This window comes from Alligator sinensis, unplaced genomic scaffold (assembly GCF_000455745.1).
Source record: "Alligator sinensis unplaced genomic scaffold, ASM45574v1 scaffold29_1, whole genome shotgun sequence".
Lineage (NCBI taxonomy): Eukaryota > Metazoa > Chordata > Crocodylia > Alligatoridae > Alligator > Alligator sinensis.
The window spans coordinates 1,441,266-1,456,343 of NW_005841933.1; the positions used below are offsets into that span (position 1 = coordinate 1,441,266).

The 15,078-nt window shown below is 41.3% G+C and overlaps 1 protein-coding gene across 7 annotated transcripts in view; it reads left to right on the forward strand.

Moving 5' to 3' along the window:
- TBC1D5 (TBC1 domain family member 5) overlaps positions 1–15,078 on the forward strand; it is a 519,218-nt gene that overhangs the window by 432,160 nt on the left and 71,980 nt on the right. For 5 of the 7 annotated variants that reach the window (XM_025198935.1, XM_025198937.1, XM_025198936.1 and 2 more), the window contains 3 exons: positions 6,118–6,386; positions 13,576–13,641; positions 14,591–14,638. In XM_025198935.1, coding sequence (XP_025054720.1) covers positions 6,118–6,386; positions 13,576–13,641; positions 14,591–14,638 — 383 coding nt within the window. The remainder of the gene's footprint in view (positions 1–6,117; positions 6,387–13,575; positions 13,642–14,590; positions 14,639–15,078) is intronic. The other 2 variants (XM_014517945.2, XM_014517952.2) reach the window with 2 other exon arrangements.

The window sequence follows — 15,078 nt, forward strand, 5'->3', positions numbered from 1 at the left end:
AAGAACTGGATTAGTCTAACTGTATTGTACTTTGGAACGTTCTCCAAAAGAAAATGGGATGGATTCTTTGAAGATTAGACTGAGCAAAGGACTAGAAAACATACCATTAGAAGATGCCTCTGCAGTCAGCAGAGGAATGGATGAGATAACCCAGTAGGCCATGTCCCTTTAAGTTCTCTGATTCCATTATATATTTAAAATGCATTCAGAAATCTTACATATATTGCTTATTTAAAACTTTTAAATCGGTCATATTCATAGATTTTTCTCGGCTAATGGGGACTTACTAAAGAGAAAAATGCCTTTGAATAAGGCTCTCTTAAAACAAAACATTCTCATCTTGGGAAAAAAGGCAGCGATTGAATCATCTTCCTACAGCTTGTTTAAAAATATACCATTCATAGTCAAGGTCAATGATGCTTATTGTGATGAAACAAAATTGTTTGCTTCATAGATGGGATTCACGTCTCCTTGACATTCATGTTTTTAAACTGATGCCTTACTTTTAAATGCATCTGCTGATAACTCTATAACATAATCAATCCTCATTTTTCTTGTAATTGTTGTGCATGTTTGGTACATTTTGATGGCTAAAATGTAGACATTGATCCATGTTTAATGGCTGTAATCATCCTTTGCACTAGTATATGAGAAGTTTAGATGGTAGAAAACAAATGCATTGTTCCTTACTCTCCTGAACTTCAATTTGGTATCAAAGCATCTCTTCCTGAAGACCTAACACCTTGTCATTGTTTTCATTTTCTGAAGCTGCCACTTAAAGAAAACACAGCATAAGGATTAGGGAGGGACAGCTGAGGGAAGGGAAGGGAAAGCTGAGAGGGAATCATCGTTTCTTGGCAAGCCACTGAAATGCCAGCATCATTATTTGACTTCTTTTGTGTTCATGTACCAAACTGATTGTTGGCAATAAAAGGTCAATGCCTATGAGACCTGTAACTATGTTAATTTTTTTCCAGTAGACATAAGTTCTAATTCTCAGGTAACATTTAACATCCTTTTATGATAATTATGATAAAAAGTGGCTTCCAGCAATGTTTCAGCCCTTTAGGATATAAGAATGTTTTTTCTGTAGGATTAAAGATATAGTTAGGCAACCCCTACCCACTGAAAGATTCCACATGATTCTTTATGCAGCTTTGATACTCTGGTGTTAACAGAATGTGTCAAAACATTAACACCTTTTTTTTTTTTAACTTTAACAATAATCTACCAGAGAGTGAAGCTTCAATTTTGCATGAGCCCCTGTTGATTCAGGACATTTTTTCCTACCCTCTGGACATTAACTTTGAATATCTTCAGTTAAATGCTAGTCTGGTAGTCGGCACAGATAAATCATACTTAAGAATCCAGCATACCCTATTGTCCTTCTAAGGCATTTTTTTAGGTGAATAGCAGACATTACGTTTATGGCATGATTAACTCCATAAAATGGCAAACTGGCCACAAACTTGTTCCGTGTATAATATATATATAATATGGAACACCTTTGTGGCTGGTTTATATAGCACTTTAAATTGTTGTAGACCTAAGGCTGGCATATCCTAGACCTGGGGCTGCCCAGGTCAATGATGAACATCTCAAACTGGTCCCAGGGCTGTGCAGAATCAATTGGCCCAGGGCATGCCCGCTCCCCCTGCCCCATCTATGGGATTGGGCTGAGGGCAGATTTGGGTCCCAGTTTGTCCCCTACCATCCCACAATGGGATGTGAGGAATTTTATGCCCCCACCCCAAACATTGTTTATCCATGCCATTATTTTAACACCTGGGGCCTGAATGCCCTTGAAGCACGTGCCCAAAAGCAGTTCATGCTATTTATGTAGTCAAAATATGGTTAGCATCTTCACGTAGCATGTCCATGGCATAGATCATCATTTTATTCTATGTGTATACAGCACCTAGCCTCGTGAATCGGAGTCCTGATTCATGTCTTAAGCTTTAAGCACTACCACAACAAGAATGTATAGTAATAAAAAGCACTAATGATACTTCCTTTATTTTTGAGTAAATGAGTAAAATGATTCCATTTACTTCAGCAAACAATTTGAATTTTGAAATTCCTGTAGATGGGTTTCCTGGCAGTTAAGATGTCAGTACCTGTGCATCTGTCCTGAGATGACTAAATAAGGACATCTGCCAACATAAATATATTAATCTGGGGAGGAATTTAAGCATTTGAATCCCAAGTACAAGAAACAAGCAATTCTACACAATGTCCATGAGACAAAATAGCAGTAGCCAGAGGCAGGACTGACAGGGACAAAAGGCTTGATGTCTTCTGAAGGTATTGACAGGCACATTAAAATATAGCAGGTCAAATTTACAGTGCCATTAAAACATGGCAAGAAGTGTATTATCCCAGACTCCTGGCTAGAGGGCTACAAAGCAACTTCAAAGATATGCTTTCCAGCCAGGGGGCACAAGAAGGCTGTTCCCTGGCTTCCCTCACTACCAGGGTAGCCCAATCACTGACAGCCTGCCATCTGTCCTGCCAGGGAAGGGAGGAAGCTGTCAATGATCAGCTGACAACTACTGAGAAGTATCAGGTGCCAGAGACAGCACTTGTGCCCTGCAGGGATGGCAGGAACAAGGAAAACTGTTCTCCTAACCCAGGGGTGGGCAAAATGTGTCCCAGGACTCAGATGTGGCCTGCCAGGCCATTCTATTCGGCCCACGGGGCCCCTAAAAAATTTAGAAAATTAATATTAATCTGCCCTGGGCTGCCTGTCATGCGGCCCTCAATGGCTTGCTGAAACTCATTAAGTGGCCCTCTGCCCAAAATAATTGTCCGCCCCTGGCCTAACCTCTGACTCATCTGGTAATGCCACTGCCACATCCCCAGCTCTTGCCAGGGATCTTGCAGTAGCTAAGGGAATCCCCTCACCCTAATACTCCCCTCATGCCTGCCTTCTCTCCTGATTGGAAAAGCGGATGGGTGTGGGCAACACTTTGGGTTAGGATCCTGGAATTCTGCTGCTACTTGAACACTCCTTGGACTTTGTGGAACTGCTCAAGAGGCACAGCTTGAATCCACACTGCTGTCTGCACCCTAGCGCTATGCAAAGTGCACTGGGAGGTGGCACTACAGTACTCCCTGACAGCTTGCCAATTAGTGGGCTGTCAGGCAGCGAGCCATGCTACCTTCTTCTCTCTCCTTTGGGAGAGTGGAGGACTGGGATACTGGAGTTCTAGGGACTACCATCCTGCTACATGTAACTAAAGAGTGACTGCTCAAAATGGCTGGCAATTTGTGGTGAAAGAACTAGGTTTTTTTCTGCCATAAACTGCTTGAATGCAGTTTGGTGTGTGTGCCAGGAACATGGCATTTTTCCCAACATAAATGTGTAATGCCTCTCCATAGCCTCAATTTGATCCTTTCTGAGAGTCAGTTACCAGTTCTCAGTCTTCATCTTATGTCTTAGGCAAACTCCAAACAAAGCTGTAAAGAAGGCCCCACAAGTGGGAAGGCTGCTTCTCCATGCTCTCTCTGCCTCTAATTTTAGTTTTATCTGCTTGCATTGGGATTCAGACACAATTTTAAGTGCACCGTCTAGCTCAGCCTAGATTTTTTTTGCTGTAAAAATATTTGAAAGCTCATATTCTAGAGGCATATGTGACTGGTGCCTCCTGAATCTGGGGGGGGAACCCGCAGAAGCCGCCAATGGTGGCAGCCCTGTCGGGGGTAACCAGTCCTACTGACAGCATCGGTTTCGGCTGTCGGGGGGGGGCCAGCACTGGCCCCGTCATGGGGGCCATGTGAACCTCCTACCAGTTGCCTATGTCTAGAGGTAAATTGTGGGAATATGTATTCAAAATTCCCTGTATTTTTTATTTTGTATGTTGTAGTGATGCACATTGGAATTAGAAGTATATCCATACTTGTAACTAGTAGCTTGTGTCCTATCATGTGTGGTTCTTCTCATTTGTTTGAATTAACAAAGGTCACAGAACAGATTCATTTCTAATTTATGTTTAATGAAGGTTCACTTAAACATCACAGAACTGTATTGTGTCCCAGCACACCAAGTAATGATAATTTCTTTAAAATATTTTGTTCTAATTCTTTTTGTGCAGCCATTTAAGCTAGTTGAGACAAATCAATTAAAATAATTAAAACCATACTTATAGATCTAGATCAGCAGGCCATATCCAGCCCACCAAGTGACTTCATCTGGCCCACATAGTCTGCATATTGAACAGCAGTGTGGTAGTGGGGCAGTTTGGCACCATTTCAGAGGTGGGGAAATTCTGCAGACTGTAGCTGCAGCTGTCCTACCACAGAATGAGCTGTTTTATGTTTGCCCACTGCTCTGAAAAGGTTGCTGATCCCTTATGTATATTACCTCTGAGAGTAATATGTTTTTACAGAATACATTCCAGTAATTTATTTTACAAAATGTGAATATAGTATCATGGTTCTCAGCCTTTTTATACGTGAGACACCCCTTGATAATGTTTTGAAATTTAAAACCACCCCATTTAAAGACCTGGGGTTTTTTTTCCTTACAGAGCTTACCTGCTCGTAACCTACAGCACCCTAAAAGGAACTCCTGGGGTGGCAGAGTAGGCAGGGTACCTATGAGCATGGCTGAAGCTGGTGCATGATGCTCAGTGCTGGCAAAGCCTGCTCAACAAGACAAAGTGGGGAGCATAGGGTCTTCATTCAATGTGGATGGGGTGGAGAAAGCTCCTTGTCTTAGACTGGAGTATAAGTAGGAGGTAGGCAATGGCTGCAACTCTAACCCAAGCCCAGGATTGGAGCCACAGCCACCCCCGCTCCAACCTCTACTACCTGTCTTCCCCTTCTCCCCCGCTGCCTCTGTCCCCACCACCACCACCTTTGCTCCCTACTGGTGCTTGCCTATCCCTTACAGCTCTGGTTCCCGGTGGGGCCCTGATCTGGCTGGCAAGCCAGGGAGCACACAGTACGTGCTGCCTTCAGCCCCAGCCTTGCCATGTAGAAGCAGCAGTAGCTCTGGCCACTGCTCCAGGACTGGGGCTGAAGCTGTCACCACTACAATTGCTGAAGTAACCACTGTTTCATACTCCCTGCCCTGGGCTGGAGCAGGGCTGTAGCTGGAGCTTGAGCTGTGAAGGGGAAGGTAAGTGGAAGGGGTCATGTGTGGGGGAAGGCAGCAGTGGAGAGGTGGTGTGGGGAACAGGTAGCAGAGGGGGCAGGTGGAAGGGGCAAAAGTGTTGGAGAGGTACAGACACCATGAGAAAATGTAGGCATGGGGGGTGGGAGGGATAAGTGGCAAGAAGATGTGGGGGGCAGGCCACTTGACTCTCTTGCCACCTGTTCTACTACTGCCTGTCCCCCTGCCACAGCTTGGCCTACTGCAGCAGTGTGGGGGAATGAATTTAAGTTGACCCTCGAAAAATAAGATTCTATACTTGAAAAATTATAACAAATGTATAGCGTTTCCATGTCTAGAATCTAAGTATTGGGAAACGTCTTAAATGTAGAATCATCTTGGATTTGGGTAAATACAGCACTTTCACTGAACTACAATTCCATAGCATTTGTTAAGATCTGATGATTTAATTGAGCTATCTTTTCAATTTTCCATTCACTGTGATGAAGTTTTCTTCAACTAGGGATAGCATTTCACAAACTGTGTCACATAAAGGGCTGGCTGGCAACATCATCTTGATTCTCCAGATTTATGAGGATCATGAGATTGCATTCTTTCTCATAGGGAAAAAAAGAGATATTGAATTCTGCTTTTTATAATTCATTAAGAATTCAAACAGTGTAAAAATGCTTCAGTTGGAAAATGTTGAAATGAAACATGGAATATTAGGGCCAGAGAGGAAATGGTTGGAGAAACTGATATAAATTCACAAAAAGTTTTGTTGATGGTCTGTATCTCCTTTTCCTCCCCCACTCCTTCCCAAAAATGGGCCAAAAATTTTGGCCAACTCTACTGGATGTGGATTGTATGCTAAGATTCACATGTACATGTAAAATGCTATCTGTGTTTTTTTTCTAGCCTTAGAATATTTTTCCTATTCTTTATAAAGCATCATACATATTTACATTGCTATATAAATTATTGATGATCATCCATGCCTTCATTTCTGTTTTGTTTTTCAGTGCCAGTGCTAAGGTTGCTCCACTGAACATTAATAAAGTCTCCAATAGCTTGCTTAACCTTGGTCGAAAGCTGATTGCACCAGCTATTGCTTCAGGTGGTGCTTCAGGCTCAGCTATTGGTAGTAGTAGCATCAGCAGCAGCTTTCCTTCGGGTGCGGTGCCTATCAGAAGCACAGCAGAAGCCTCCCAGCTTTACTACTACCAGCAGGCACAGCAGCAACAGCAGAGAATGATGAAATCAGAAAGCATGCCAGTCCAACTGAGCAAAGGTAAAACATGAAAAGCCTCTCCCTGTGCAGTGTGAAATTCCACAATACTTGCAGTAAAAACATTAGCCCAAAGAAGGAAGGTATTTCATATGTTGTCAGGACTATAGAAGACCTGTTTAATTGATTTTATATACTGTGTCTATCAATGCACGTTTTTATAACTGAAACACCATGTACATTGTTAAATTAGATGTATTTTCTGATATAGTATGTTTGCAATTTAATGCAACATAGTCTAGAACAGTGGTTCTTAATAGGGGTGTGTGAAACAGGCCGTATTCAATTCAGATTCGGCCCGAATCGGGGGAGAGTGATTCGATTCATTGACTCAGATCACTGTCCCAATTCGATTTGGCCGAATCCGAATCTGAAGATTCGATGCTGATTCACAGAATCAGCGATTCGGCCATAGACACAACTTTAAATGTTTCTTCTACATACCTCGAGGTACCAGGCACAGCTTGTGAATGCTGTGATGGTGGGGCGGATGGAGCATCCTACAGGAGCATGGGCGGGCCCCGCGCACTCGGTGGTAAACCCAGAAGTGGATCGGAAGTACTTCCGGTCTGCTTCTGGGTCTACTGCCAAGCATGTGGGAGCCCCCCCCCTCCCCCCCAAGCTCAGCAATCAACTGTGGGGGGACCCCAGATGCCCCTCCAGACCCAGGAGACCCCAGTCACTGAGCCAGGGAAGGGGGGGTCCCTCGCACGCTCCCTGGCAGACCCAGAAGTGCACCAGAAGTGCTTCTGGTCCACTTCTGGGTCCACTGCCAAGCGCTCTGGGGACCCTCCCACACTCCCGTGGAATGCTCCATCTGCCCCGCCATCTCAGCATTCGTGAGCTGCCTGGTACCTTGAGGTATGTAGAAAAAACATTTAAAGCTGTGTCTGTGTCTGAATCAATTCGGAGCGTTCTGATTCTATTCAGAGAGATTAAAGGGTCTTCTGATTCGATTCGGATTTGGAGATTTGGCTGCCGAATTGGGCCAAATCTCTGCTGAATTGAATCAGCAACTGAAGCTTCACACAGCCCTCATTCTTAACCTTTTTAGATTAGAAACACCCCCCAGAAAATACCAGCTCTTAGTTTTCACTCCTTTTTTTGGCTACAGAAAAATAATAGGAGTAATTGTTCTGGTGCAGGGACTACAAGAAGACTGCTACTGGTTAGAATGTTTTTGAGACTATGCATTCCTATTTGAAATGATTGGGTTAGCTTGGGAATCATGCTTAAGTGTTTGCCTACCTAACAATGTTAATATTCAGCTGTGGAACACTGATTGAAAATCACTGGTCTAGAAGCTGAAATGGCTATAGTACAAAGTAGAGTACATACAAATAAAGTGTTTTGATCTTTTTAAATTAACAAGAAATTATTATAAGAATAATGGCTAAACAAAATAATTACACTATGTGCTAGCTTTGTCTAGACATTTTCTTGACTGTCTCTTAAATGCATGTTATATGTTCAGCTGAATAACTTGCTTTGTGGGTATCTCAAGCTACAGGTACAAAGTTCTTACATAACACAAGCTTCTCACGGTATGAAAATTCACACTTTGTTCATGGTTGAAACTGTAAAGGGAGGATAACAATATAGAGTTAACATCTTGCATATTCATATTCCAAGTCTGTCGTCTTCTCCCCCTGCCACATCACTGAGTGGCTCAAATCAGTCTTTTCATCAAGCCCGGTATAGCCAGTAGTTATAGATGGAACAGAAACCAAATATACAATTATAGGAAAAGCAGATCTAACTACACAGTTATGCAAATATAAGACACTTTTCTAAGAGCCAGTGTGGGTGTTTGGCTGAAATTTAGGTAAGCAACCCCTCTGTAACCCCGTTAAAAATTTGCAAAAACTTCCCCAGGAAGAGTTGTACAGTTTATCACAAGTCCTCACACTGTGGCAAATGTGCATGTGCTGAAGTGGAAACTGAAAACCAAATAGCTACTTAATTTTTTTAGTTGAAGCCAGGCCCCAACAGATTCACACAATCCAACCATACTTCTGTTGAATCTTTGGTAAAATGCAGACCGTTCAGTGAAAGCAGACTGGTCCTGGAGTAAAAAGATTTCAATGTTTTCTTTGACTTGGAAAGTCAGGGTAGAATATTGAACCACTTAAAGTACCCAGGGGTAATGCAAATGGCCGTTTAAATCACGCAAAAGGTACAAGCCATTTGCCAGATCCTGTTGATTCTTATATTAAAGGCACTCTTTAAAATGAATTAAGCCTGCCTGCTCTTTCATCTTGGAGCACTGTGCACTCAGCATGTGCCCTACATATTAGAACCAAATTACTAGTGATTACACTATAAGTCAGTGTTAGGGCAGATGCAGTTAATCAATCATATGCTTCCCCTTTGCTTGGTACCTACTTATACGCCTTTTCCCCCTTCTAAACTACAGATTTAAGATGACTTTGGTACTTATTATAGTTTTGCCAGCAGAACTTTAAATGCCTCCTCACTCAAAGCTCCTCTCTGTCAGAAAAACTACATCAGTACTGTTGAGCAGGGTAAGGCTTCCACCATAACCTGGTGACCACCAGGTTAGCTTGTAGGATTAGCCAGCTATCGGGCACATTGGCTGATTTCTTGATTGCCAAATAAGCCTACCACATATAACCTAGACTATATGTTCATTTAAGGAAAAATATGGATTTCTATACTGTGACAGCTAATATATTAAACGTATTGTAATTGGAGCAACTTGTACTTATATCTTGATTCAGTTTGTCATGGTAAACCCAAGGTTTGCCCTGTCTACACTAGAACTATACATGCTAGCTGTCATATATTGGCAATTGCATAGAAATTCATACCTTCTACATATAATGAAATCCATTCAGAAATCAGAGATTTATAATAATGATACAGTTAGTACAAAAGATATCGCATCGTGATTATATATAAATGTAGATATCAAATACAGAGATATTCATACCATGAGATTATTGAGAAATAATAGAAATGTGATGCAAATTAGAGATCCAGAGCCAGGCTGGGCACAAGAGACTTCACAGCTGGTATAAAGCTTATAGCTGTAGTTCAGTAAGTATGCATCCCCACACTGTCAAAGACCTATTCCATTTCAGTATGATGAAAGATAAAGAGTGTGTACTACATCTATAGTTGGTATTTTTATTTAGACCAATATTCTGCCCAAATTTACATTGGTTTGAAATTTCTCTTGACTGTTTAAAATAGCACCATCTAATGGATTTAAAAACAAAAAGTTTGTTGCAGTAGAGTTTTTGAGAAGCCAGGTCCAAAGGGCAAGAGAAATGCAAAGGCCATGCTGCTTAGGTTCTGTCACGTTTTAATACCACTGTAAGGCAGATGGTTTAAATATAGTAGTTAATAAAAGACAATTGTTTACTTATAGTAAGAGATGCTGGTGACAGGCACTTAGTTATGGTTTCATAACTGAGCCAATCCTTTGACAGATATTAGCATCTCAAAGGAAAGAAGGGAAAAGGTATCATTACATATTCTGCATATTATGATGCTGGCAAGTTTGTTACATAATAACAAACATAAGTTACCTGCAGAGACCATTTGAGTGCACAGGGACTGTTCATCCCCTTTGTCTACCTTTTGATGTAACTGTACCCTGTTTAACTGCTTACTTGATGAAAGTGACTGGCAGCCACCAATTTCAGGGCCTTTGATAGCCCTATCCTAAGAATTTCCTGTTGGCTCCTTAAGCGGCTGTATGCTGAGTGTACATACTGTATTGGGTGCCATTCTGAGATGATTCAATCTACTCTGCCCTAGCTGCTTCACACAGAGTTCTAGGATTTTGCTTCCAGAGCAGGTGTCTGACAAGTTAGATATTAGACCTTTCTGACTTTCTACCTCTGAAACCATTGATTGGATCCAGTCCTTAGTTTTCTGTGTTCTCCCTTCTATTCCCACCTTCTGCCTTATGTTCGTTTGGGCTAAGTACAGACAGTCAAAAAGCCCAAGGCTGAATCAATTCAGTGTTTGCAGATTAGTCTAAACTGCATAAACTGAACCGATAAGCAAGTGAACAGACATTCACTTTTGATTCCAAAAATGCAGCCACATGCCTACAGTGGCTCAGGCCTTAAATTGGGGAAGGGGATGCTAAAGCATGCCTCCCTGCTTGGCTGGAGCAGACAGCTTGGGCCAAAGCTATCCCACCTACACTGCAAGGGTGGGTGGGGAGAGGGTACTGTGGGGGAGTTGCAAAAGCATCCTGGGATGCTGGGGGGACTGTGAGTTAACTTGAATTTGGAGGGGAACTGGGAGAGAAGTTCAATAAATCAGTTGAACCTAAATCAGTTAAGTCTGATGCTACATCCATCCAGGTTTATCTTAAACTGGTTTTGGCCATTTCTATTGTGTTGAAAATTTTAAACAGTTTCCAATCACTTATACTCATTTATGTGTAACTTCTGTCCCTAGCCTTATGACCCCAATTCCTTTCCAGTGTCTTATACTCTGCTGTAATAGAGTTGAGAGGAGCAGAAGCATGTGTACCAATATTTAGGTGCCTACACCTACGCTTGCCCCATGAGTAGTCTCATGGGGCATCTTTACACGTGCTCCAGGGGAGGGAGCGGAGTACTTTAATTAGAGTGGCTCCAAGAGCCTGCAGTGGCATGTATATTCAGCATCCCACACTTCAAAATACCGGTAGGGGGTGCTTTAACTAAAGCTCATTCGACGAGCTTTAAAGCGTCCCTGCCGCCATTTTTCAAACACGGGGATGCTGAATACACGTGACATGGAGGCTGCTAGAGCATGCTAATGAGCACACGGAGCAGACCTCTGGCACGTGTATAAGTGCCCGTGGTTCTGATTCTGTGGCTGGAGGCTTGCTAACTAATTGTGAAGCTTCGTGAAAGCCATAAGGTATCCAAGAGGTATCCACAAAAATATGTATGTGCTAAGCTGTCTCTCTGGCAGTTTTACCAGTTCAGTCCATTAAACCGTCCATCAAGTGGCTAGCTGAACTGTTCTTTAGAAAGAAAAGAACACTGTTCATGCATCTGATGGAAACAGGCACAGTAAAAGGGCATTCCTTTCAGATGTCACGGTTAATCTTTTATGTTTAAGAACTGAAGTTGTGTCAGTCATTTAGATCAGATGCTTAACATTTTGGCCCTGCAGGCTGGATGAGTGGGGTGGAACCACTGCACAGTCCAGATCCATGAGGGTAATGCCCCGATCGGGCCCTGTGCATGTGGATCCCATCTTGTGCCACCCACTCTGCCCAGATTCCTCCTCATGCTCCCCCAGCCCTGTATGCCCATTGTAGCATGTGGAGCCACACTATCCACCTGCAGGACTCCTCATACGTCCAGAAATTTAACAGCAGGAGAGCAGCAATTAAGGCTGGCACTGCTCCCCTGTTCTCAAATTTTTAGGCCCTGGGGAAGCTCTGTGGGTCAGATAACGTTGCTCCACCAGCCAGATCTGACCTGTGGGCTGGGGTTGAACACCCCTGATTTAGGTTAATGTATTGTAGGTTATATGCATGAAGGTGAGACAGATTGCTTTACATTGTAGGGCTGAGAGGGGGACAGTAATTGATAGCAAAATATTTTGCAGGCTTAATAGATAAATTCATCCTAAATCTCATCACCCTTCTACTTTGACAGCCTCTGCTGGACAATTTATAAGCTAGCAGTGGCAGCAGTAACAAAAGTGTCTATGTTTGATGCTTCAACCTTTAAAGGTAGCTGATACTATGCTTAAAAAAGTGCCCCTGCCTCCTATTTTATTAGCAGTTGATTTTTAGGATCACTAATTTATTTTCTTCATTTTAAAGCTTTTATAATGCCCTGAATTTGAGGGAAACGCATGCTATTAAGATAAGTGGAGAAAATTCATGCAGACTGATTTTTTTTTAAAAAATTACAGGCCAGCAATTCCAGTTTAATCTGTAATATTCCAAACCATAGTTGAACAATGGCCCTGAGACTGTCATCTAATTGGAAAATAGGTTTCTGCTAATAATGAATTAATCCCATTTACCCTTTCCTTCAGTACAGCAGAAGATTGGACTATATTACTGTCTAATCTTTGTGAAAGGTAACATACAGACAGCATAAAGATTAAAATATTCTTCTGTTTTACACAGTGAAGCACTTTATAGACATAGAGGTTAAATTTAAATCTTGAGTTCAATGTACTATATATTGAGCTTGTTATCCTTGAGGGAAAACAAATTGGTGATGAAAATGCCTCTGGAAAAAGAAGTGTTTAAGTTGTTACCCTCTGTTTCTCACAGGATTTCTTGTTTGCTCAGAAGCCTCATGCTCTTTTATTACCAGCTAGTGATGTGTTTGTAGAAGAAAAAGAGTTTTTCCTTCATTTCTTTCCTAGGTTGTTGACTTTTTCCCTGTCATTTCAACCACAGTAGAAGATGCAATTGTCTTCTGGGGTCCTTGAATCAAAAGGCTTTGGATTTGAATGCCTCTTTATCACAAGGACATATTAGAGGACCAATTTGAAAATGAAATCCTTCCAAAAATAAGATCAGCTATTTAAAGTGTGTCCAGACTGCTGATTGTTTTTGTGTTGACATTTCTGAAGTATTTGTGGTAACATGATCTTTAAAATGATCTAATGTGCTCTTAAGAAATGTCACTTATCATATACTTTTTAAAATTGCTGTATATGTTTGCTGATCTGTATCTAGAAAAGAAGTGTATTATTTCTGAGGCAAAAACAGGTTTTTCCCTTTTTACAGAACTAGTTGGTAGTGAATAGAATAAAGTGCAGACTGACACATGCGTGTTACTTTTGGTTGAAATGATAAGCATGCATTTTTTTAGTTAAGTACAAAATGATGCTGTCTGTAAATGAAATATGAAACTCCAATAGTAGGAAGGACTTGTACTATCCATCTCAAATGCCAGTACCTCATTAATTTTGATTGTTCATATTTCCTTTAGACTGCAACTAATTTCTCATTTTTCTGTAATAGCAGAGTGGTTTTCTTTCTACATAAACTGTATATAATGCACTTTTCTTCCCTAAAACCTCCCATTTATAATTTGCAATTCTTACATGGATTTTCACAATATTTTTTTTTCTGTTAGATGAAGTTGAAATTGGCATCTTTCAACAAAACTATGAGTTAGAGGTGTCTATTTCAATGAGTTATATTTGTTATAAAAATCCTAAGATGTTTTTATTTGTTTACTAGGAGATGTAGTTACAGGCAGCGAAGCTCAGGTGCCTGTTCCTGCCCAGAATCTTACTGCCCTCCAAGGTACAGTTGCTATGGCAACTCATAGTATTTCTTTGCCTGCAACATTATCATTGGCCTGTCAAGGACACCCCACCGATTTCATCCGTGGTGTCTCCATTTCCAGTGCTTATTAACTCACTGTCATCGTCCATCCAGTAAGTGGCACTGTTGTTTAGAAGAAAAGAGATTTCCCTTCACTTCATTATGACACGCTGATGCCAGTCCTGGCTGTGGTACTGGTTTACTCTCAATGTGTCCTGGCTTCTGTCCTGGCCAAAACATATATTTGCCTTATATGTTGTCATTAGTTTCACACTCCCCGTTTGGGGACAACTTAACTATCAGTTTCTGTTTTTGTTGAATGTATTCATCAAGGAAATCTTTGGCAAAGGTGTCCGGGGCTGGAAATCTTCTGTGATAAGCTGGTGCACTCTCTCTTCAAATAAAGAGAATGCTCACTGCCTAAAATATCATTTTCCCGTATAGTTTATATACAGTAAATTCTAAATAAACTGGAGAACTGAGTTGAACTTTGTACCAATTTCAGCATTGGTAAAGAGAAGGTAATTGTAATTTGTGTAATATTTAAGAACAATTAGGAAAGGAAGTCAAGTAGTAAGAGAGAAATCATCTGTACAAATCATCTTTGTGGGCGGGTGTGTTTGTGTAAGTGTGTTTTTGATTAATCACAACCTCCTTCTATTTAGTTTTATAACTACTCTTGTTTTCTTCCCCAGTCCTTTAAAAAGTCCAGGCACTAAAATTCTTTTCCTCACTCTTGAATGTGGCACTCCCATCTTACTCTCACAATCCTTCCAGTGGCTTCCAAATTATTTAAAGTAATTTTAAGTACTTACATTCTTGTCTTTAATGCAGTCACAGCCACACCCAAACTCTTTATTGCAAATATTACCAGCTATGATGCTATATGTTTGCTTTCCCCCCTCCTATATCTCCCATTTTTCCATAGATGTGGAAGCAGCAGGACCAGGAGAACACCAGATGCCTTTAGCAACAGGCAAGTAGCCAATTATTAGCGTGTTATAGGAGCGCTGCTGCTTCTGACCTGGAAAGTCACAGCTGTAGTAGTTTGTTTTTTGAAGTGGCATACCCAATCACTACAAGCAGATCTGTGATACATACATCCATGTGTATGTATACCATGTTAAGCATGGCTTATGTTGGTGTACTGACTCCTTTTTTCCAATATTGCATAGCATTTTACTCCTCATAACTTTCATTTGAGTCCTTTACTTTGAGTTTTCTTAAGTCGGTTTTATGCAGGATTTAAGGACCTCCTAATGCATGCTTTTATTCTAGAAGGTTTTGGGGAAGAGTTAACTTGGTTTTGGTAAAGGCCTTACCAGTCTGTTGGAGTTCTTTGAGGGTGTTAACAAGCATGTGGACACAGGGGATCTAGCTGACATAATATATTTGGATAGTCAAACAGCTTTCAAC